The sequence below is a fragment of the Microcaecilia unicolor genome, chromosome 6, assembly GCF_901765095.1.
Source record: "Microcaecilia unicolor chromosome 6, aMicUni1.1, whole genome shotgun sequence".
NCBI lineage: Eukaryota > Metazoa > Chordata > Amphibia > Gymnophiona > Siphonopidae > Microcaecilia > Microcaecilia unicolor.
Window position 1 is genome coordinate 188331721 of NC_044036.1, and position 25275 is coordinate 188356995.

Genomic DNA, 25275 nt, shown 5'->3' on the forward strand with positions numbered 1-25275 from the left:
ATGTGGCAGAAACACCGAGAGAGGAAAGGATGCAGGTGGAATTGGACATAGTTTCTCATGGGAAGGTAAGGGAAAGAGAGAAAGCAGTCAAGGGCCTAGCTAAGAAAAAGTCCCCAGGCCCAGACGGATTGCCTGCAGAATACTATCAGACTTTTAAAAGACAGCTAGCATCTTCGTTAGTCAAAGTATTTGAGGAGGCAGCAGGGAAAGGGGAACTCCCCCAGTCTTCGAAGGGGGCTGCATTGATCCTTCTCTCAAAAGGGAAGGATCAAGTGCAGCTGGCCAATTGGAGACCAATAGCATTGCCAAATCTAGACAGGAGAATTATGGCCAAAGGTTTGGCAGAGAGATTGAGGGGAGTGTCCCCTTTCTGTTGTCTCCCTCGCAAATGTGCGGGTGCCAGTGAGGGGAGTTTTGGAGGCGGCTGCGACAGTGAGGGAAGGGGTAGAGAGGAGCAAACTGGAAGAAGAGGGGTGAGTCCTGTTAACTCTTGACCAGGAAAAGGCACTTGATAGGGTGCAGCATGAATACTTATGGGAAGTGTTGAAGCAATAAGGAAAACCATCGCGGTTTATTCATTGGGTGAGGACTTTGTACCAGGGGGCTACATGCTCCATGCTGATCAATGGTTGGATAGGGAAGGAATTTCCAATATCAGCGGGAGTACGGCAGGAATGCCCACTTAGCCCCCTCCTCTATGTCTTCGCGATCGACCCATTCGTGAGGAGATTGGAAGCGGGGGAGAGGGCGGGTCCTTGACAGGAATCACACTAGGTAAGGATCAGGTCCTGAGGACAGTGGTATATGCAGATGATATCACTATATGGGTGGCAAAGAAGGAAGAGGTGGGAAGTCTGAGCTCCAAAATGACAGAATACTCGAATGCATCAGGATCTAAAGTGAACAGAGGAAAGTGCCACTCGCTGTGGCTTGGCTCCAAGGAGCATAACTTCCAGCTGGAGGGGGGGGGGGGGTTCCTGACACAGAAGAAAGGGTAAGGGTATTAGGGATCAAATTTCAGAAGGCAGGAGATGATGTGCACAATTGGGAATTGAAGTTAAAAGAGGCCCTGGAGAAGGTTGAAAGATGGAAGGTCTGGAGAATGAGTTTTCAAGAGAGGATTTGCCTCATGAGGACCATCCTCCTGCCCATTTTCCTGCACGTTAGCTACATTTGGTTGTTGCCAGAGAAACTGTACACAGCATTACTTAGTATCTTCTTCCAAATGCTGTGGGGAAATCGTTTGGACATGGTGAAAAGGGACATGACATACATTCCCAGGGTAAAAGGCAGCCTGGGGATGGTCAATCCTGTGCTCTTCCTGACTTTATTATTTGTCCAATTTAATTTGGGGGCAATGTTAAGGCAGAACCCTCCAGAGTGGGTGGAAAATATGGAAAAGGGGTGGGAGAGGGTCCGGACAAGGTGGAAATGGGTAGGGTCAGTGAAGGGGGCGAGTGCAGGGAAAGGGAGGATAGTGGATTATCAGAAGGGATTGGTTAGGGTAGTGAATAGGTGGGGGATCACAGCAGTAGAGGTGGCAGAAGGGGATAGGAAGGCTATGGCGGAAAGAATTCTACATCAGTATTTTTGTCCAGAAATTAGCCTCAGGGATTGCCCAGGAGCAGTAATGAAGAAGGGTTTGGAACTCTTAAACATGAACAGGTTGCCACATAAGTTTTTTGATCTCATCTGGCTGGCCTTTCAAGGAAAGCTGTTTGTGAGGGGAAATTTGAAATGCAGGAAGCTGTAGGAAAGAAATTGTCCCAGAGCAGAGTGTGGGCAGAAGACAGAAACAATGGATCACTTTTTGAGGGAATGCCCCTTCAACCAGGAGGTGGGGAAAAAATTATCTTGGGTCTTGGGAATTCCTAGTTTTCAGTCTTTTTCCTATGCAGAATAGGTGTACGGTTGTTATCGACCAGGACTGTACCAGCATACTGGGACATTATTTATTTATTACATTTTTATCCCGCGCTATTATTTGTGATCACTGCTATTTTGAAATACTTCTTGTGGATGGCCAGATGCCAATTGACATTACAGAAAAGTTTACTGTCAGTGGACACAGTGGTGGGGGATGTGCTGCGGGAGGTTTTTTTTCTGGCACGTTTGGAGCAGGAGAGGTTTGGGAGGGGGAGGTGGGAAGGGTATTGGAAGCATGTACGGTTGAAACTTGATTAGATAGGTATATTTTTGTTATTTTAGTGATTTTAGTTTTCTTTTTGAACTTTTGTATAAAAGTAGGTTTGTTGTAATTGGTTGCAAGTTTCTCCAATAAAAACATTCCCTAGCATTAGGTAACTATGTTTGGATTATTCTTCCCAATGTGCACCACTTTGCACTGTCCACATTACATCTCATCTGCCATTTGGATGCCCAGTCTTCCAGTTTCCTAAGGTCTTCCTGCAATTTCTCACAATCCACATACGTTTTAACAACCTTGACTATTTTTGTGTAATTTGCAAATTTAATCACCTCACTCGTTCTGTTTTCTGGATCATTTATAAATATGTTAAATAGCACTGGTCCCAGTACATATCCCTTTGGCACTCCACTATTCATCCACCTCCATTGAGAAAAATGGCCATTTAACTCTACCTTCTGCTTTCTGTCCAATAACCAATTCCTAATTCACAGAAGGACATTTCCTCCTATCCCATGATGTTTTAATTTTCTCAGAAGTCTTGCATGAAGAACTTTATCAAAAGCTTTCTGAAAATCCAAAATCTTCAAATCCTGGAGAAAGTTTACAATTCTCCTCTGATTCCTACATAATTCCTCAAGTATTCTCATACTATTCCCACTAGGATGGTAGTAAGGGATATTTATAATCCAATAAAGACTTTCACTTATGCACTGATTATGACTGCAGGGAAACTGAGAGGTACAATTCCTTGATATGTTGGAAGTCCTCAGGAATCCTGGAGATTAGGATGGTGACATCTCTCCTTCAGCCTAGTAAATATTCCTGGACTACCAGTAGATGGAAAAAAGTCCAGGCTACACACATAGCCCAGCCTTTCTCGTTAGTTTCTCAGAAGGGATGTAGAAGCTTCCAGTTCCTTAAGGCACCCAAGTAGAGCAGATACTTTATTGACTTCTCTCACCTGTGCATTCCTTATACCAGCTAGGTTAACTGGGTATAATCACTTTATAACCTCTTGGTCTATATGCCTAGGGCCCGATGTGTATAGTCAGTGCCTGGGGAGATGCGGAAAGACAGTTATTCACATGTGATATAGGGTTTTGTACTCAATGGAATTTCCCACCTAAAACATTTCCCTCCATCTCTTTATAATATTGGGCCATTAGAGCCTCCCTCTTTTGGAAGAAGCTGGAAGTCTAATGCCTGTGTGATGCTCTGCCCAGTAATTACTGATGTCAAAAATAAAGTAAAATCATACTTCTTAAGAAACTCTGGAAATTCTGCAGGCACCCATACTGCATGATTTCAGTGCCTCTACACATAGGAATCTAGGGAGAACATCCGATGCACGCTTCTGTTCTACACTGAGCTGATGTCACTTTTGTGAAGGCCGCCATGAAACAAGCTGCATCAAGCAGTAATGACAAGCTTGCCCAAATCGTTCAATCTACACTTGCAGCGATGGACCCTGCGCATAACTGTACCTGCTCTGTCTTTGAAGCAAACTGTCAAACAAGTCTGAAAAGAAGATCATCCAGAACCGTCTACCTTGACTGATTTGATTATTCTTCTGGAATACACAAGACTCTCAGCAGGGAGACTTTCTTTGTTAAGAACTCAGACATCGGCTCAGAGAAAGTCCTGCTGTTCACAAGCTCAGCAAGAGTCAGCACTGGATCATGGGTGGGACATTCAAAATTGTTCCCAGTATTCAATACATGCTCCTGTTGGCCCTTATAACAGAAGTCAAATCCTGCCACTGGTTTATGGGCTCATGTCACATAAGTCTCTCAAATGCTACAAAATTAAACATTATTTCAGGACTTAGTGGACTTTGCAGCCAACAACAAAATCTCCCTGAAACTTCCCATTGTTATTTCTGACTTGAAAGGCAGCCATACAAGCCTCTGAAGAAGAATTTCCCATCTCTGTCCATAATGCTTGCTTTTTCCATCTCGGTCTGTCTGACATTGCTGCCTGGATGTCTCAGCGCCATCTGAAACTAAACATGACCAAGACTGAGCTTCTTATCTTTCCCCCTAAACCAACCTCTCCTCCTCCCCCATTCTCTATTTCTGTGGATAACACTCCCATCCTTCCTGTCCCATCAGCTCATAACCTTGGGGTCATCTTCGACTCCTCCCTCTCCTTCTCTGCACATATTCAACAGACTGCTAAAACCTGTTGTTTCTTTCTCTATAATATCACCAAAATTCGCCCTTTCCTTTCTGAGCACACTACCAGAACCCTCATCCACACTCTTATCACCTCTCGCTTAGACTATTGCAACTTGCTTCTCACAGGTCTCCCACTTAGCCATCTCTCTTCTCTTCAATCTGTTCAAAATTCTGCTGCACGACTAATATTCCGCCAGTGTCATTATGCTCATATTAGCCCTCTCCTCAAGTCACTTCACTGACTTCCTATCCGTTTCCGCATACAATTCAAACTCCTCTTATTGACCTAGAAGTGCATTCACTCTGCAACTCCTCAGTACCTCTCCACTCTCATCTCTCCCTACATTCCTCCCCGGGAACTCCGTTCACTGGGTAAATCTCTCTTATCTGCACCCTTCTCCTCCACTGCTAACTCCAGACTCTGTTCCTTTTATCTTGCTGCATCTTATGCCTGTAATAGACTTCCTGAGCCGGTAAGTCAAGCTCCATCTCTGGCCGTCTTCAAATCTAAGCTAAAAGCTCACCTTTTTGATGCTGCTTTTAACTCCTAACTCTTGTTCACTTGTTCAGCACCCTTAGTTTATCATCCTCATTTTAATATTCCCTTATCTCTTGTTTGTCCTGTTTGTCTGTCCTAATTAGATTGTAAGCTTTGTTGAGCAGGGACTGTCTCTTCATGTTGAAGTGTACAGCGCTACATACGTCTAGTAGCATTATAGAAATGATAAGTAGTAGAAGTTGTAATATATAGGAAGATACAGGGCCTAGGACTCTCAAATCAATACGCAACAGATGAGGACTTCAGTATAAAGGTTCTCCAAATCACAGCACTAGCATTTCTTCCTACCAGTGAAATTAATCTGGCATGGCTTGAATTGATGGGATCCCTTTCTGATGAAGCAGGCAATCTTACCCAGTGGTCTGATGAAAATTATGTTCATGGATTGGTTTGAGGACTCTTTGCGACTAGCAAATCGGATCGTCTCCATCGTTTCCACCATTTCTGTGGTCAGTCAATGCTCGTGTTGACCTGGGCATACCAAGAACACAGAAGATAATGGAAGTGTTGGTTGGAAGAGCACATGTTGGAGTTTATAAATTGATAGCCGAATTGCTGAAAGATGTTGAAAGTTAGATGGAATGCATAATATGAGGCAAGCAATGAAAGAAACAGAAAAATGGTGAAAGAAGCCATAAAGATCATATGTCTTTTTTTGCACAGTGAGCATCCTACAATATTCTGGATTTTTTATGTGGCGTTGCCCAAAATCTGCACTTTTAGAACAACATTAACAAACTTTTGTGCCTTTTAATTTTCTCATATTAACTTTCTTCAGTCATACATGTAAGTTTATAAAATTAAATTCTTTCTTAAAGTTTGTTTGCTAACCTTTACTTTCTGAAAATCTAAAGGACCTAGTCTTGTATCTTGCTGTAGTTTTTTTTTCTTACAAATTATACTGATTTGTCCGTAAGTATCCTGTCTCTTCTTTTGTTTAGACCATTAGACCAATTGTCTTTTTGACCAACTGACCCATTAGCCATTGTATATTTTAGACAATTGTCATTAGACCAATTGTCCATTAGACGAGCTGTCATTAGAACAGTTGTCAGGGACCCACAAATCTGTTATTTGTCTTCATCAGTTCTCATGCACAATTAATTTTTCTACTGTTTAAGGCTAGCAGATGTCTGGGTTGCATTTCTGACAGGGTCCCTAGAAATAATAATCTCAAATAACCTGAAGATAGCCAGTCATAACAAAAAAGCAACAGGGAAAGCTAACAGTATATTCAGTTCTGTAATACCATTTCTTATACAATATAGTAAATGACTACAGATAAAGACCAGCATTGCCTCTCCAGTTGTATCTCCTGTATAGTGCATTACTTCCCCAATGCCTTTATTTTAGGGTTCTATATATGGTGCAGCTTATGTTCACCATGATTTCATTAAAAACATTTTCAATTTATTTCACAGGTGTTTTGAGCTGAAGTTGTCTGTTTGGTTTCCATCCTTTTGTCATTTAGGCATCCAGTATGTATATTCCACTCCATTCTGAATTAGTGCATAGTTTTTGCTGCCATGTATTCTGAGAAGGTAGTCCAGACATCCACTAATCTTTCAGTGACAAGAAATATTTTCTGACATTGCTTTTGATTCAGGAACAAAGGAGTAGAGGCCGGAAGAAGGACAATCCAACACAGGAGGTGGAGCTTTAAAAGATGCTTTATTTGCTGCTTGTTCAGAAATGGACACCAAGAAACAAGAGTGATCAGTTTGGAGCAAATGCCGAACAAACAGCTGTGCTCAGAAGTGTTCGAATGTCTGTTCAGCATTTTTTTCCGAACTGATCACTCTGTGACTCAATTTGTTTCTTGGTGTCCATTTCTGAACACTATTGTGACCCCTGAGTTCTTTAATGCCGAAACACGGACCGTGTTGGGTCCTTTGTGTCCAAGCAGCAAATAGAGCATCTTTGAAAGCACCACGTCCTGTGTTGGATTGTCCTCTGGCCAGCCTCTACTCCTTTGTTCCTGTACTGTACACGTAGAGGCTCTTCCTGTTTGCTGTGCCCATTGCTTTTGATTCTACCTTCTTGCATTTCACATTATATCCTCTATCTAGAGCTTTCCCTTATTTTGAAGAGGTTCATTTGTTTAGTAATAACTTTCAACCTTTAATGGTTTATATCATATCTCCTCTGTCCCTCCCCCCCAATAGAAACATAGAAGCATGAAGTGTCCATTGTAATTGTTCTGGTTTCCTTTTGTTGTCTGGCCATTTAATTTTTCAAATCATGTTTGTTCCAGTTTCTGGTTTCTGCTTTCCTCTATCTTCTCTTAACTCTCTTACCATTATTTGCTTTCCATTTGTCATTTTTCTCTCTCCTGTCTTCTTCACTTCCTCTACTACATCTATTTCCATTTTTGATCTTTTCCTTTCAGCTTTTTTCCATTTATTTTTCTACTTCTCTGCCTCTATTTCATTCATTTATCATGTCTTTAATAGTGTCTACCTACAGCTTTCCATCTCTTTCTCTCAACTTGGCTCTCCCATTCCCCTTCCTCCTATGCCAAAGTCTTACCACTCATTCCATCCAATATCTCCCCTCTCTCTCCCTTTCCATTTAGCATGCTAAGCTACTAAAGTCTTCTATTCCACTAACTCCCTTATTTCTAAGGTTCAAAGTGGGTTAACATAACATACATTACATAATATATCTGACAACCATGTCTTAACTGCCTTCCTAAAAGTTTCATAAAATGGACTATGGCGAATATGTAGAGGCATTGAATTCTAAATCTTGACTGCACAATGACAGTAAGATCCTTGATGAATACGATTATATTGCACACCTTTAAAAGGTGGAAAACAAAGCTAAATGTTCAAAATTATGTCTTCCAAACCTCCCGCCCAAAAAAAACAATTAAAAAAGAAAATATTCTAGTATATTCCCATCCAATGTTTTAAAAACCAAACATATCTTAAATACACAATTCTACAGGCAACCAGTGCAGATTCAGCAATAAAGTGGTCACATGATCAAATCTAAATTTAAAATAAATTAATCTTGCAACTGTATTTTACACTAATCTTAATTTCCTACAAGATAAACCAGTATATAGTGTATTACAATAATCCAGTGAAGACAATATCACCGATGGGCTATAATCCTATAATGTTGCTGAAAAAAATGTGAATGAATAAGGCTTGCAGTGAAATCAAATTTAAAGTACTCATGTAAAGATTGTATAATATGGGGGATATTGGTGACCCAGCTGTGAGAATATACTCCATCCCTAAACACCAGATATTTCCTATTAAAAAAAAAAACAACAAAACCTTCAAACCACTGCAGTACAACTCCAGTACTACTCAATAACATACCATGATTTATAGTATCAAAAGCTACAGACACATCAAATTGCTGCAGCAACATTTGACCCCCTTTTCTCAATTGCGTTTTAACACAAGACACCAATTCAATCAACAATGTTTTTGTGCTGTAAAAACTTCTAAAACCATGTTGAGATCGTAATAAAAGATTTCCATCATCTATAAACTTTTTTAAATTGAGAAGGTACCAAGAATTCAACCAGTCTTGTAAAAACTAGATGTCAAAGATAGATCCATAGCTAGTCCTTTAGAAAGTAGATTAAGAACACAGAGAAAACCAACCTTGAGTCTCTCTCTCTCTCACACACACATTCTCTCTCTCTTTCTTCTTCCTTCCAGCATCTCCTCCTCTCTCTCACCTCTTCCATCTAGCATCAGTTCTCTCCCCCGCAAACACAGTGTCTCTTCTCTTCCATCCTCTAACCACTCCAGCAACCCAGCCATTGCTGCTTCCTGAGACCTGCAGCGGTATTTTAAAAATCAGCTATGAACCTTTAAGCATTTGGTTGCTGACTCTTCTATTTCCTGCCCCTTCCAAAACAAGAAGTTAATGTTGAAGGGGATCAGCAGAGCCAGCTGCTGCATGCCTAGATATTATGGCCCCATAGCTGTTTTCTTTTTATTGCCACTGCTGATGGTGGTCTGAAAAAGCAGCAGCAATGGCAAGGATGGCAGGAGGGAGGGGCGGTAGGGAAGGTCATGGTTGGATCTGGAGAGGCTTAGCTTTCTCAAGCCTCTTATACCAGGTGCCTATGGTGCCATACTGTCTGACAGGAAGAATCTGTATGTCCTCTATAGCTTATTAAAGCATTAACACTTTCTAGTAAATAAGCTAATTTTGTAACTGATCACCTGATTGAAAGGGCAAAAATGCACCTATTTATAACCTATTTTGTAGGCACATAAGATGCCTTTATCTCTATATAAGATTCTAGCTCAATTCCTACAGAAATTACAAGTAAAATGAAACCAAATTCATTCAGACCAGCTTGAGAGCAGATTGTATGTATATTCACTATGGGTCCTTTTACTAAGCTGCCTAAACTGAAAAAGTGGCGTGCAAGTACAGTGCAATCTGCTTAAGTGCAAGGGTCTGAGACCAAAGAAATACATGCAGTTAACTGGAGCATGCACTTAACCATTGTGACCCAAAGAAGCTTGACATCTGATAAACATATGTACAGTACTGTTTATTATACTATAGTATACAGTCTCCGTTAACTGACGTTAGGCTTACTTGAAGTAATCAGTCATAGTCCTCTGTACACTCTTGTGTCTGTGAGTTCCATAGACTACGTCTGCCAGACGGTAAAAACTGTCATAGCACTGACATCCAGTGGCCTCCAGATAGGCCCACACTGTGTTGAGACTCTCCAGTGCTCTTGCAAAAGTGACAGTTGTTGAATTTCGTCAGCATGTGCCTCGCTGCTCATTTCATCATCTGTTTCATCATCAGCCGTTGCCTGCGTGTAGGCGCATATTAGGACATCAGTGCTGTTTGTAGATCATAATCAACAGCTACGTAGTGATGAAACTCTACTACTACTACTACTTATCACTTCTATAGCACTGGGATGTTAATAGCCTGTTCTTCTGACGCATTTGCAACAGCTGCATCTGTTTCGTCCCTCTCCACATCCCTAACAAAGTTTGCCCGCTTGTAGCAGTTCACAATGGTTGCCTGTGTAACATGATTCCAGGCTTCTTTCTGCATATAAAGGGAATCCAACAGTGATAGATTAGAAGCCAGTTCAACAGCATGTTTATCTTTGCCAGTCTGGCCATCCATAATGCTCATCAGACGACGTAGCACAAGAGCCCGATAATGTTGTTTGAAATTGGCTATTATGCCCTGATCCATAGGTTGGATCAGAGAGGTAGTGTTTGGTGGCAGGAAGACCACCTTGACGTTAGACAGCCTGACATCATCACTGTGTGCAGCACAATTATCACAAAGCAACAAAATCTGACGCTTTTGTGCCCGCATTCTAGTGTATAACTTCTTTAGCTACTGCTTCCAAATTTCCCCAGTCATCCATGAATTTGCATTAGCCTCGTATGACACAAGAAGTCACTTAACATTCTTGAAGCAATGGGGCTGTTTGCTCTTTCCAATGACGAGGGGTTCCAACTTCTCACTCCCATCCATATTGCAGCAAAGGAGGATCGTCAGTTGGTCCTTCGATGTTTTACCTCCTGTAGTTTTGGCTTGTTTGAATGCAAGTGTTCCATCAGGAATCGCTCACCAGTAGAGATCGTTTTCGTCAGCATTGAAAATGTCACGAGGTGCAAACTCGTTCAAGATGGTAGGAAGAACCTGAAACAACCCAATTTTCAGCACCAAAGTCATCAGCGTCTTGTTTTTCACCATGCTGTTTCTTGAATTTTATGTTGTTCCTCTCCTTCCATATTTCCAACCATCCAACAGTGGCTTTGAATTCAGTTAGTCCAAGACTTTCAGCTAGCTGATTAGCTTTCTCCATAAGCAGTGGACCTGTCTGCTCCTGACTTGAGAAAACCACCGAAGAAGAAAATCTTCTACCTCCTCAGCTTTTCCCGCACGTTTTCGTTTCAGTTGTGGATTTGTATTGGGAAATTTGACTGGGATTGACACCATATTCTTTAGCAATAGATGCTTGACTTTGTTTGTTTTCTAATTTTTTAAGAACTTCTATTCATTCAGCCAGTGTTAAACTCTTACAGTTGCGCGACGACTCCAACTCCAGTGTACATTCTAACAACATTCTTTCGCTTATTCTGCCTGTGGCAGTTAAAGGGGCGGTAAATTTGAAATCTCATTGGTTGTCACGCGCCAATCGGCTTCCGTATTCTGTGCGCGTGCTTATGCAGAGTCTTTCCTGCAGAGGAGTGGTCTTAAACCATGCATATAAGCGAATCTTGCACTTATAAGTGGTGCGCTAAACCGAAGTTTGTCACCATAGAAATTGATGGCACCAAAAACGGGACCCAAGTACGGCATGCAGTTAAACAGAGCATGCGCTTATCCGACGTGCACTTAAATGGAGTGCACTGTATTTTGGTATATATATCCCAAAATTACTATATATAAGTATCCCTACTTTTATTATAGATGTTGCTTGTTTCGTGGTCTGGGTGGAGCATGCTCAGAGTTTGCAAGCATGTGTATTGATATAAAATATGAGACTCTACATGTGCATTTCAGAACTTTATGGATGAATATTGACAGCAGCTCTTGATTTCTGCCACTTAACTCTACTATTTTATAGCAATGCACAGGTACCTGTGTTCCTTTATAAAATAATGCATAAGTAGATGCCCTGTTAAAACATTACCCTCTATAAGAGCAATTCTATAATCTAAGTGCCCTTGTTTATGCACCCCTTGTGCACTTAAAGATATAGAATACAGCACATCTCCCCAGACCCCAACTGACTCTGTACCACACATCTTGCTCCCATCCTGGTCCCCCAGCTATATGGTAAGCCGGATTGTAGAAATTCTTTAGTGTCATATCTATGCTAGTTGAATGTTCTAATGCATGCTTATTAGGTGTTTCATTAGTATTATACTAACATTGTATTATATCTCTGGTATTTGAATTCCAGTACTGTTAAAAATGTATATTTTTGATACTGTTTCATGGTAGTTCTATTATTAGGTTTTTCAATCTACTTTTTCAAGTTTACCTCATTTATTGTATTTATGTTTATTCTTGGTTATTTTACTATTGTTTTGCTGTTAACCAAATTATAAGTTTTATGTTAAACTGTACCTGCTGTACACTGCCTTTGGTGAAACTCTTCATAAAGGTGGTTTATAAATCCCAATCAATCAATCAATAAAGTTGCATGTAACCATGAAAGCTCCAGCAGAGCACCTAACTGCTATTCTATAACAGTGTACCTAACTTACATACCACCCAATATTCAGCTCTATTTAACAAGCCAGGAATGGCTCCTGGCTGGTTAAATAGCCTTATGTCAGCTAACCGCTAATATTCAGTGCAAGAAAACTGGCTATCTTGCCCTGAATGTTAGCACTTAGAGGCTAGCCCGGTCACTGGCTATGTTATGTGACGTGAAGGGGGATAATCGAAAGGGGGCGCCCATCTCTAAGGATGGCCCTGTAAAGGGGCGGGGCAACCCGTATTATCAAAACAAGATGGACGCCCATCTTTCGTTTCCATAATATGGTCGTGGACGCCCAAATCATGAAATTTAGGTCGACCTTAGAGATGGTCGTCCCCAGTTTTTGGCGATAATGGAAAGTGAGAACGCCCATCTCAGAATTGACCAAATCCAAGCCATTTGGTCGTGGAAGGAGCCAGCATTCGTAGTGCACTGGTCCCACTAACTGCATGGAAAAAGCCCTTCCCTTACCAATTTGGAAAGGAATGGGCATGCATAAAGGAAATTGCATGCCAATGAGCTGCTTGCTCATTTGCACATGATTTCCTTCCTAAGGAGGGGAAGCGATGGCAGTTGAGGATGTCTAAGATGTGGGTGTTTCTGTGAGAAAGATATCCATGCCTTTGCTATGCCTCTTTATTTATTTATTTGGATTTTGGATCACATGTAGCAGTAGTGGGATTTGAACCAGCCACCTCTAGATTGCAAGACTAGTGCTCTAACCACTAAGTCACTCTACTCCACTCCCTTGAAATTTGGCCATCCCTGTGGGGGGCAGTTGAGGACGTCCAAGATGTTTGAAAGAAGGACGTCCACGCCTTTGTTATGCCTCCGCCGACACACATATACCTCCCCTCCCCAGGGACCTGCATACTGCCCCCCCCCCCCACAGGGATAGCCAAATTTCAAGGGAGAGGAGTGGCCTAGTGGTTAGAGCACTGGTCTTGCAATCCAGAGGTGGCTGGTTCAAATCCCACTGCTGCTACTTGTGATCCAAAATCCAAATAAATAAAGAGGGTGTTAGAGGCATAGCAAAGGTATGGATGTCCTTCTCCACATTTTGGACATCCTCAACTGCCGTCACAGGGAAGGACGTCCTCAACTGCCATCACAGGGACAGAGGCATAGCAAAGGACATACTCTAAACAAAAAAAAAAAAGACAAAAGTTTTTGAAGCTGTTTTTTTCGGGGTGGGAGGTGGTTAGTGACCACGGAAGTCAGGAGAGGTCATCCCCGATTCTCTCCGGTGGTCATCTGGTCAGTTCGGGCACCTTTTTGATGCTTGGTCATGAAAAAAATGGACCAAGTCAGCTAAATGCTCGTGAGGGACGCCCTTCTTTTTTCCATTATCAACCGAGGACACCCATCTGTTAACCACGCCCCATCCCGCCTTCGGTACACTGCCGACATGCCCCCTTGAACTTTGGTCGTCCCCGCGACGGAAAGCAGTTGAGGACGCCCAAAATTGGCTTTCGATTATGCCGATTTGGGCGACCTTAGGAGAAGGACGCCCATCTCCCGATTTGTGTCGGAAGATGGGCGCCCTTCTCCTTCGAAAATAAGCAGGATAGCTGATTAATGCCAATATTCATTGATTGGTCGGCTATGTTTAGCAGCCAGATGGACCAACATAAATAGCAGGTCTATCTTTGGCCACTATAGCTTAGCCAGTCAGGTGATGAATATCGGCTTAACCAGCTATGTACATAGCGGCTAAAAAAAAAACCCAGAAATTCAATGCCAGTTGACTGATTTGGCCCAGTATTGAATTTCTGGGTTCGTCACTGACCACAGGAGTTAGCCAGGCTGCTTACTGCAGTCTTAATATTGCCCCATATTGTGTAAATGCAAAGAGACAGAGCATGGGCAGGGTTCCCATATGCACGTGCAATTAATACATGCCCCTGCCACATTTAGGCAGCCACAATTACGCCAGTTCTATGGCTGGTGTAGCTGCAGGCATGTAAATGTTAGGCACACCGATACTGGGTTACCCTAGTATTCTATAAAGGAACATGAGTGCCCAGATGCTTTTATTGGATAGGCTCCTGCCAGGCATCCTCAGGGCATCTAAATGGAAACAACCAGTCATAGAATTGCCTCTATGATCCCCAAGAATGCTACAATATTTTAGACGGTCCTTTATATGCCTGTTTTATCTACCTTTTCTTGTTTGTGATCCACTTCATACTCATTGGATATTAGCGGAATATAAGAACAGAGTGTAATGTAATGTATTTGTTTATTTATGTATCTATTTTGTTTCATTTTGCTACAAGCTTCACTGTAAATTTGCTCAAAGCAAGTTATAATCAAAATTTAAATTCCACAATAAAACAAACCCCATAATTATAAAAATAAATAAATAAAAATAATCCTATCTACCACATGAGTAATTTTCCATTCTAATCCTCAACATCAGATCCCAAGTCCTCCTCACTACCCTCCTATCACCTCCCACCTCTATCCCAGCTCTCCAAGTTGGCAGAGTGGACAGCTTCCTGGGGTTTTAGAGTTGATGGTTGAAGCTGCAGTGCATGTATGTCATATTTGTTTATTCCAATTGGTTTTCTTTATGCAGTTTGAAGGGAAGACATCTTTTGGCATGTCTGTGTTTAACCTCAGTAATGCCATCATGGGGAGCGGCATCCTGGGACTGGCCTATGCCATGGCTAACACTGGAATCCTTCTCTTCCTGTGAGTATCACTTTGAGAACGCCTCTCTTTCCCTGCTTTTTAAATTTCATCATCACCTTCTTTACTGCTCCCATAATCTTGCCTTTAGTCATTCTCCCTTTTCCTTGTTTTGTCCCATGACTTTCTCTCCTGTTTGTTTGATTTATGTCCTACTCAGCGTGGTTAAAGGTCAACTTTTACCGTAAATTTCTTACTACATTTTATATGATTTTTTTTTTTTTTTTGGGGGGGGGGGGGTATTTCTGCTTTATAATTTGTTTGAATGGGATATACCAGAGCCAGTATGTCATTTCTGAGACACAAAATAAGATGCTCTCACATGTAGAGTCAAAATGAGCAGCACAAAGAGATTGGACATACAATTGTCCATCATGTAAGGAACATAGCACCTTGAGGGGGGGGGGGAGTATGTAGAATTATTAGTGAGGCAAGATAGGAGGGGGAACCTGTAGAGAGAACTTTGTGGGTGAGGGTAAGTATTTTATACTGAATAAGATATTGGATAGGTAGCCAATGCTACTGCTTTAGTAGTGGGGTAATGTGATTGCACCTCTGCACGGAAAAAAGAATCCTCAGCACTGTGTTCTGAACAGTCTGAAGTTGTCGGAGAAGGTATAGTGGTATAATTTGATTAATAATTGTGTGCAACGTGGCACAGTTCATACTGTGCATATATTTGCAGTTCATATTTCCCGGACTGTCCATTTTCTCATAAGATGCACCCACATCAAACAAGGGAGCTGTGACTGCGAAAAAATATTTTAAAACATTTGTTTTGAGGGTGGGAGGGGGTTAGTGACCACCGGGAGAGTAAGGGGAGGTCATCCCCGATTCCCTCCGGTGGTCATCTGGTCAGTTCGGACACCTTTTTGTGGCTTGATCGTAAGAAAAAATGGACCAGGTAAAGTCGTCCAACTGTTCGTCAGGGACACCATTTTTTTTCCATTATGGGTCGAGGACGCCCATGTGTTAGGCACGCCCCAGTCCCACCTTCGCTACGCCTCCGACACGCCCCCTGGAACTTTGGTTATCCCTGCGACGGAAAGCAGTTGGGGACGTCCAAAACTGGCTTTCCATTATACCGATTTGGGCAACCCTGTGAGAAGGAGCCCATCTTGTGATTTGTGTCGAAAGATGGGCGTCCTTCTTTTTCGAGAGTAAGCCTGTTAGTGCATTGCTTATTAATTTTGACAAATCAGAAGCCATTATGATTGGTTGGGGGGGGGGGGGGTAGGGAGACAGCTGGCTTTCCCTACCTGTTGGGCAATGGGCAATGTGAAGTATTAGGGCATTCATATGAGTGAGAATACTAGGATGTATTAGTATCTCAACATTGGCAACCAAATAGTCTATATGCAAGCTATGTGAAGAACGAAAGGATCTGCTGTTATCTTTACTGGGGAGAAATGCTCTGTTTAAAATGATGGCCCTTCCTAAATCGTTATACCCCCTTCAAATGGCTAAAGCATAAGGATGTGAGGACATTTACCCCCTAATTTTATATACAGCACTCAAAATTGTGTGTGCACCAATAATCGGACACTAGCAATCAATTATTGGCAGTAATGGGCAATAATTGGAATTTATGCACACATCTTTATAGTTGCTATTCTATAAAACTGTGCACATTTGCTACGCAGATACAAAATGTGGGCATGCCCATGGGAGGCATTTCTAAGATTTGCACACAGTGTTATACAGTGGATTTCTGGTGGGTTTTGAAGGGCTCACATTTACCATCACAAGTGTAACAGGTAAGGGGGGGATGGGCCTGGGTCCGCCTGCCTGAAGTCCACTGCACCCACTAAAACTGCTCCAGGGACCTGCATACTGCTGTCATGGAGCTGGGTATGATATTTGAGGCTGGCATGGAGGCTGGCAAAAAATATTTTAACACAAACAAAAAAGAAGCAACACTGGGCCTTCAAGAGAGAGATAACAGCCATCCTTTATTGTAACAAAGACCCGACACGGGCCATGTTTCGGCACACAAGCACCTGCCTCAGGGGTCTAACATAGAGGGGCATAATCGAACGGCGCCGGCCATCTTCGGGGCCAGCTCCGTGAGGAGGCGGAGCCAAGCGTATTTTCGAAATACGCTTGACGACTGCCAAATCGCTCGCCGGCTTTACAGCAGGACTGCCGGGTTTACATGAGATGGCCGGCTTTGTTTTCCAGCCATAATGGAAACCGGGCCTGGCCGTCTCAAACCCGGCGAAATGCAAGGCATTTGGTCATGGGAGGAGCCAGCATTTGTAGTGCACTGGCCCCCCTGACATGCCAGGACACCAACCGGGCACCCTAGGGGGCACTTAAAATTAAAAAAAAAAAAAAAAAATAGCTTCCAGGTGCATAGCACCCTTACCTTGGGTGCTGAGTCCCCCCAAATCCCCCCCAAAACCCACTCCGCACAACTCTACACCATTACCATAGCCCTAAGGGGTGAAGAGGGGCACCTACATGTGGGTACAGTGGGTTTTGGAGGGCTCAACATTAACCACCACCAGTGTAACAGGTAGGGGGGGATGGGCCTGGGTCCATCTGAAGTGCACTGCACCCACTAAAAACTGCTCCAGGGACCTGCATACTGCTGTCATGGAGCTGGGTATGATATCTGAGGCTGGCATAGAGGCTGGCAAAAAAGGTTTTAGGGGGTTTTTTTTGGGTAGGAGGGGGTTGTTGACCACTGGGGGAGTAAGGGGAGGTGATTCCCACTTCCTTCGGTGGTCATCTGGACAGTTGGGGCACTTTTTTCAGACTTGGTCCTAAAAATAAATGGGCCAAGTCCGGCTGGCAAAATGCTCGTTCGAGCCGGCCATTGTTTTTTCATTATAAGGTGAAGCCCGCCATCCCGTAACCACACCCCCGCCCCGCCCCCTTCCTGCCTTCGCTACTCTACCAACACACCCTCTTGAAGGTTGGTCGGCGCTGCAACGAAAAAGCAGTTGGGGCCAGCCAAAATCGGCTTTCGATATTACCGATTTGGCCAGGATCAGGAGATTGCCAGCGATCTCCCGATTTGTGTCGGAAGATCGCCGGCGATCCCTTTTGAAAATGAGCTGGATAATTGATGGATTTCTTGTCTTTATTGCACGTTAATAGGATTTTGACAGGGGAATTTGATTAAACAATGAGCTTGCAGTCCCATGTGTACCTATGGAACTACAGGCTTATTACTTTTTACTGCCCTCAGAGCGAATGTATCTTAGGTATAGTTTTTACCCGGACTGGGGATACCTAAGATCACCACTTAAAATTTAGCTGTTGATCTTAAGGACATTTTAAGTCATAATATTTTGTGAATGAAAATTTCTTGAAATCTAGCCAGTCAAAAATTAGCCAGTTAGATCTCATATTTGGCAGTTACCACCTGAGCATTTTAAGCTATGTTAGGCATGTATTAGTGCTTAACACACAGCTTAGTAAAAGGGCCCCTAATGAAGGAGCCCTCTTTCCTTTCTAGAATAGGCTCTAGATAGACACCTTCTTGGTTCCAAAAAACCGGTACCTTTTTATAGAATTATCCTCTTTGTGCCGTATGCAATGAATCGACCTTATGAACTTCCACAATATTGTACTGAATTTGGAATGAAGCCTACCTACATCGCCCACTTGGCTGCTGACACAATTCCCTTGCATCCCAAGTTGCTGGCTGATCATTTTGTGAAAATGTTTGTGTCTATGATTACTATTGTACAGGGTAGGTATGAGTCTGATGTACATCAGCAATCTGTTCCACAGTCCTTGTTTGATCCTACTGATACAGACGTGCACTGGACAAAAATCATTTGATTTGTTTTTCATTCATTTGGGTTTTTATCCCAATTTTTGGACTTATTTTTTTTCATTGAACATATTTTTTTTAATTATATTTATTTATTGGGATTTATTAACTACCCAAGGCAATGTACAGTAGGTACAGTGTAACATAAAACTTACAATTTTATTAGCAGCATAACAATAATAAAATGACCAAATATAAACATAAATACAATCAAAGAGGTAAACTTGGAAACGGCAAATTGAAAACTAGTAATAGGACTAACAGGTGTGCTGGTAAAGTTTTAACAACAGGCTCTTTCTCCGGACGTAGCCAGCTCTGCAGTTGGAAGGGCCAGGGGTGGCCGAGGGGGGGGGGGGGGGGGGGGAGGGGAGCAACACTTGCCTCTCTCCTCCCTCCCTTCGTGCGGGCACACTAGGCATACCTTTGCTGGCAGCCAGTAAGTGGACTGCCACCACTCCCAACGTCTTGCTCTGAGCAGCATGCTGAAACTTCTCACACATGCTGGAGAAGTCCCAGCCTGCTGCTCAGAGCTGGAAACAAGGAGCAGGGAGCAGCAGCAGTCTATTTACTTGGCTGGCAGGGCTCAGCATCCCCACCAGCAAAGTAAAAGAGAATTCAGGAAGGGGCCCAAGCCCACATTTTGGGAGCCAGTTGTTAAAGTAGCCATGGAGGGCCCTACTTTAACAACCAGCTCCCAAAATTCTTAAAAACTTAACAACCGGCTCTTGCGAGCCTGTGAGAGCCTGCTCCAGCACACCACTGACTAACATGAAACAGTATCAGAAATATGCACATTTAAGAGCACTGTAGAAAAATCACATAACAGAAATATGATAAAAATCAGGCAGATGATGCTTAATGTAAGCAAGTGCAAAGTGATATATGTGAGAAAGAGGAACCCGAACTATAGCTACGTAATGCAAGGATCCACATTAGGAATCACCGACCAGGAAAGGGATCTAGGTACCATCATTGATGATACGTTGAAACCTTCTGCACAGTGTGCTGAGGTGGCTAAGAAAGCAAATAGAATGTTAGGTATTATTAGGAAAGGAATGGAAAACAAAAATGAGGATGTAATAATGCCTTTGTATCGCTCCATGGTGTGACCGCACCTCAAATATTGTGTTTAATTCTGGTCACCACAACTCAAAAAAGATATAGTCGAATTAGAAAAGGTACAGAGAAGGTCGATGAAAATGATAAAGGGAGTGGGACAACTTCCCTATGAGGAAAGTCTAAAGCAGCTAGGGCTCTTTAGCTTGGAGAAAAGACGATTGAGGGGAGATATGATAGAGGTCTGTAAAATAATGAGTGGAGTGGAATGGGTAAACATGAATCACTTGTTTAATCTTTCCAAAAATACTAGGACTAGGGGGGCACGCAATGAAGCTACAAAGTCGTAACTTTAAAACAAAAATTAAAGAAAATATTTCTTCACTCAACTTGTAATTAAACTCTGGAATTTGTTGCCGGAGAATGTAGTAAAAGCAGTTAGCTTAGAGGGGTTTAAAAAAGGTTTGGATAATTTCCTAAATGAAAAGTCCATAAGCCATTATTAAAATGGATTTGGGGATAATTAACTGCTTATTTCTAGGATAAGCAGTATAAAATGTATTGTACTGTTCTGGGATCTTGCCAGATACTTGTAACCTGGATTGGCCACTGTTGGAAACAGGATGCTGGGCTTGATGGACCTTCGATCTGTCCCAGTATGGCAATGCTTATGTTCTTCTGCCATATAGAGTTTTGAAAACAAATGTACATAGTTTGAATGTTATTCTGACTTTGATTGGGAGCCACTATAAAATTATAAGCAAAGGGGCTGCTGCACTTTCAAATCTCTTAGCCTTGTAGACTATTCTGGCTGCTGTATTTTGAGCTCTCTGCTCTTTTTTCAAGGTAGATTCCTTATAGCCAGCATAAATGGCATTGCAATAATCGAAGTGTGTCCTGCCTCTGTGATTCCTGGACTCCAACTCCTCTACAGATCTTGTGGACTTAACTACTTTCTCTTAACCCTGTACCTTTCCGCCCCTCGTATCACTTTCTATTTATTGTAATTTCCTGTTTGTTAACTAAATGTTGTAAGCCACATTGAGCCTGCCAGTGGTGTGAAATTGTGGGGTATAAATGATATAAATAAATAAATAATACTAATGTTTGTATTAAGGTTCTAAACATATCATTAGGGAAAGAATTGCCTGATTCTTTTTAGTTTCCACATTGCTTTATAGGTTTTTGTGATGACTGTTTGGACTTGGATGTCGAATAACATGTAGGAATCAATTTATACCAAGTATTTTTAGTTGGGACTCCAATGGATAAGTTACATCATCAGTTGTGAAGTTGTGACTATTTATGACTCGGTGAGGGTTAGATAACAGAAATTTTGTTTTCTCTCTATTCAGTTGTTTAAAGGTGGAGGCCCAATTCTCTATCACGTTTAGACCAGATTTGATGATAGATAGCACTTCTTCAACCGAATCTTTCAAAGGGATGTAGATGGTTAAGTCATCCGCATAAATAAAATTATTATAAGCATGGGCATCGAGCACCTTTACTAAGAGGGATATCATAATATTGAATAAGATGAATGAAGGAGGTGATTCCTATGGGACTCCACAGTCTGGAGCCCATTGGTTGGAGATGGAATTTGATGGATTTGACTTGATAGATTTTTAAAAATCCTTGGAACCAATTTAGGACAGACCTTCCCATACCTAAATTGTTCATTATTGCAAGTAGCAAATTATGGTCTACCACACTGAATGCACTTGACATATCAAATTGCAAAAGGATGATTTCCCTGCCTAGGCTAATTTCTTTCCTGAAGTTAACAGTTAATATGGTTAGAACTGTTTCCGTGCTGGAATTGGGTCTGAAGCCAGATTGTGTATGGTAAAGAAAGGAAAAGGAGGACAGATCCTATATAATAATTCTCACCTCCAACGTTCTAACCTGCCTGGGACCGTGGATCCCTCGGAGGTGGTCAGCTAGGAACACACTGACATCAGTAACGTCACTGACAGCTGATTCCAAGGCAAGGGGAGGAGTAGGAAAACACGCTCCGCCTGTTTCCCTACTCCTCCCCCTGCCTGGGAATCAGCTGTCAGTGCGCCGCTTCCTGCCACTTCTGAGCAAGTGACAGGGAGCGGGGCAACACAGAACCCCCCCCCCCCCCACGCACGCACAGAAACGTCAACAGATGATCATTCAACAAGCATCGCCGGTGCAGACGAGAAGAGAACTTTGGCTGTCTTCAGCACAGGTATGCGACGCCGGCGGGGGAGGGTTTTTTGCGGGAAGGGGGGGTCGAGAGGGTCGCGGCATGGGGGTCCAGGGGTCAGTAATGCGGAGGGGGGGTGTTGAAATCGTAGGGAGGGGGAGTATGGAACTCGGTGGGAGGGGCGTGAGGGGGCCTAGAACTGGGAGGGAGGGAGGGGTGGTCTGGAACTCAGAAGGGAGGGAGGGGGGTCTGGAACTCAGACGGAAGGAAAGGAAGAAAGGGAGGGAGGGGTCTGGGGAGGGGGGTCTGGAACTCGGAAGGGGGGTCGGGAGGGGGGATTACCTTGCTTACGCCCGTTTCATTGCCTACCGAAACAGGCCTTTTATACTAGTAATCCATAAATTGGTGAACAACTATGCCCTCAATCACCTTTACTAGTAAAAGGATAGAGGCCACTGGCCTGTAATTTGTTACATAGTTTATTTTTGCCTTGGGGATTTTTAGGGATAGGGGTTAACATTATGGATCCTATTTCTGCAGGGAAATGACCTAAGGAAAGCAAAAGAGAGATATGTGATCTTAGGAACTCTATAAACAGGTCAGGTGCAGCTTTTAGTAGAAAACTAGGGCAAGTATCCAGTACACAGCTAGAAGATTTTATTTTTATTACATTTGTACCCCGCGCTTTCCCACTCATGGCAGGCTCAATGCGGCTTACATGGGGCAATAGAGGGTTAAGTGACTTGCCCAGAGTCACAAGGAGCTGCCTGGGCCTGAAGTGGGAATTGAACTCAGTTCCTCAGGACCAAAGTCCGCCACCCTAACCCTAACCACTAGGCCACTCCTCCACTCAATATGTCAATAGAAAAGATTTCACCACGGAGAATGAAGGGGGAGAGAGAATGATGACCAATACCTATCAGTTTTGATACCAGTGAGGTTAAGTGTTAGCTCGGTCATGAATATCATAGGGTCTCCTTTAAACATTATAACATCGCTAATTTTTATGATTTTCTACTTAAAATATGTAGCTAATTGGGTAACAGAATAGATTTGTTAGAGGTAGTAATAGCCTGGGTATCAAAGAGGGTGTTGACTATATTGAAAATATGTTTGGTATTGAAAGGATCAGTTGATATTAGATTTCCATAGTAGTTTACTTTAGTCTTTTTCATTGTATATTTATAGAGTCTAAATCACGAGCAATGTAATTTAAAACACAGTGGGGTCCTTTTACTAAGGTGCATTGAAAATGGCCTGCGCTAGGATAGGCGCGTGCATTGAACACGTGCCGATCCATTTTTCCACGTGCCTGTAAAAAAGGCCTTTTTTTGGCTGAAAATGGACATGCGGCAAAATAAAAATTGACATGCATCCATTTTGGGCCTGAGACCTTACTGCCACCGATTAAGTTAGTGGTAAGGTCTCACGTGTTAACTGGGTGGTAATCGTCAGCGCACATACACTGCCGATTACTGCCAGGTTAGCACTGCGAGTTGGAAAATAAAATATATTTTCTGGCGTGCGTATCGGACGCACATAAAAAATGAAATTACCACCCGGGCCACGCAGTAGCCAGGCAGCAGTTCCAAATTGGCATGCGTTGGACACGCATAGGCACCTACGCAGCTTAGTAAAAGGGTCCCAGTGTTTCTAAATCACGAGCAGTGTAATATAAAATACAGCATTTCTAAATCACGAAACACAGCATTTTAAATTACTGCTCGTGATCAGATGCTATCTTTCAATTTCAATTCAGAAGTTTTAATTCCATTTCACCTGCGATTTGTCATTCCCCTGATGCATGCTGAACCGTGGTTGCATAGAGTTTTTATACAATAATTTTTATCCATAAAGCCTTTTCTACCATATTGGTGTACTTCTTTGTTTCTGGTTGGGACCCATTCCCTCTGATCCACTTCACAGTTTGTGTCACCTGCCTCTTCTTTTTTTCTTTTTTGGTTTTTCACCACACATAGATTTGCAAAATTGAAAGCATATACATATACCTTGCATGTGTAACGTGACATACCAGCATGCATGTGTAAGCTACATATGCTTACAAGGGTAACTTATACAAATTGTTTTTTTACAACTTTCATGTCAAACTGATGCATGTAAGATGTGTTTTACTATTTTTATGTTCAAAAATACATATATACATGCTGCTAACAGCCTTATTTTCTAAAGTGATCGCCGGCCAATTCCCTACATAAATCGGGAGATGGCCGGCGATCTCTCAAAAGCGGCGAAATCGGTATAATCGAAAGCAGCGTTTTTGACAGCATCGCCACTTTCCCGTTGCCTCGCCGGCAAAGGTTCAAGGGGACATGCCGGTGGCATAGCGAAGGCGAGACATGGGCAGGCATGGGCGTGGTTACCAGATGGCCAGCTTTTGCGGATAATGGAACAAAAAAAGCGGCGTTAAGCGGTATTTCGCCGGGTTTACTTGGTCCTTTTATTTTCACGACCAAGCCTCAAAAAGGTGCCCCAACTGACCAGATGACCACCGGAGGGAATGGGGGAGTGACCTCCCCGTAGTTCCCCAGTGGTCACCAAACCCCTCCCACACTAAAAAAATAAAAACCTTTTTTGCCAGCCTGTATGCCAGCCTCAAATGTCATACCCAGCTCCATGACAGCAGTATGCAAGTCCCTGGAGCAGTTTTTAATGGGTGCAGTGCACTTCAGGCAGGCAGACCCAGGCCCATCCCCCCTACCTGTTACACTTGTGGTGCTAAGTGTTGAGCCCTCCAAACCCCCACAAAAACCACTGTACCCACATGTAGGTGCTCCCTTCACCCATAAGGGCTATGGTAATGGTGTAGAGTTGTGGGGAGTGGGTTTGGGGGAGATTTGGGGGGGCTCAGCACCCAAAGGAAGGGAGCTATGCACCTGGGAGCTATTTGTGTATTTTTTAACATTATTAGAAGTGCCCCCTAGGGTGCCTGGTTGGTGTCCTGGCATGTGAGGGGGACCAGTGCAGTACAAATGCTGGCTCCTCCCACGACCAAATGCCTTGGATTTCGCGGGGTTTGAGATGGCCAGCATTTTTTTCCATTATCGCTGAAAAACAAACCCGGCGATCTCAAACCCGGCGAACTCTGGCATTTTGCCGGGCTAAACCGTATTATCGAAAGAAAAGATGGCCGCCCATCTTTTTCGATAATACGGTTCCGGCCAGCTGTAGCGCCGCCGCCAAACTAGATCACCGGCGACGTTCGATTATGCCCCTCCACGTAACCACAGAAGCTGTATTTCTTTTTTATTTTAATTGTGGAGGAGGAAATAAACAATGAGGGATTAAGGGAAAGAACTCCCTTAATCCCTTCTGTAAAGGCCTTGCCCAAATGAGATTTTTTTTCTTACATAGATGTATGTTCAAGGAAGCAGCTGTAAATCCAGATGTTGATGTATTGGGACATACATGTGCATTCCTTTTCTGCAATG

At 42.8% G+C, this 25275-nt stretch overlaps 1 protein-coding gene across 1 annotated transcript in view; it reads left to right on the forward strand.

Annotated features, from left to right (window-relative positions):
- The window catches only part of SLC38A3 (solute carrier family 38 member 3), a 255214-nt gene that overhangs the window by 114546 nt on the left and 115393 nt on the right, over positions 1 to 25275 (forward strand). Inside the window, exon 4 of the mRNA XM_030207217.1 lies at positions 14698 to 14813. Within this exon, the coding sequence (XP_030063077.1) occupies positions 14698 to 14813 (116 nt within the window). The remainder of the gene's footprint in view (positions 1 to 14697; positions 14814 to 25275) is intronic.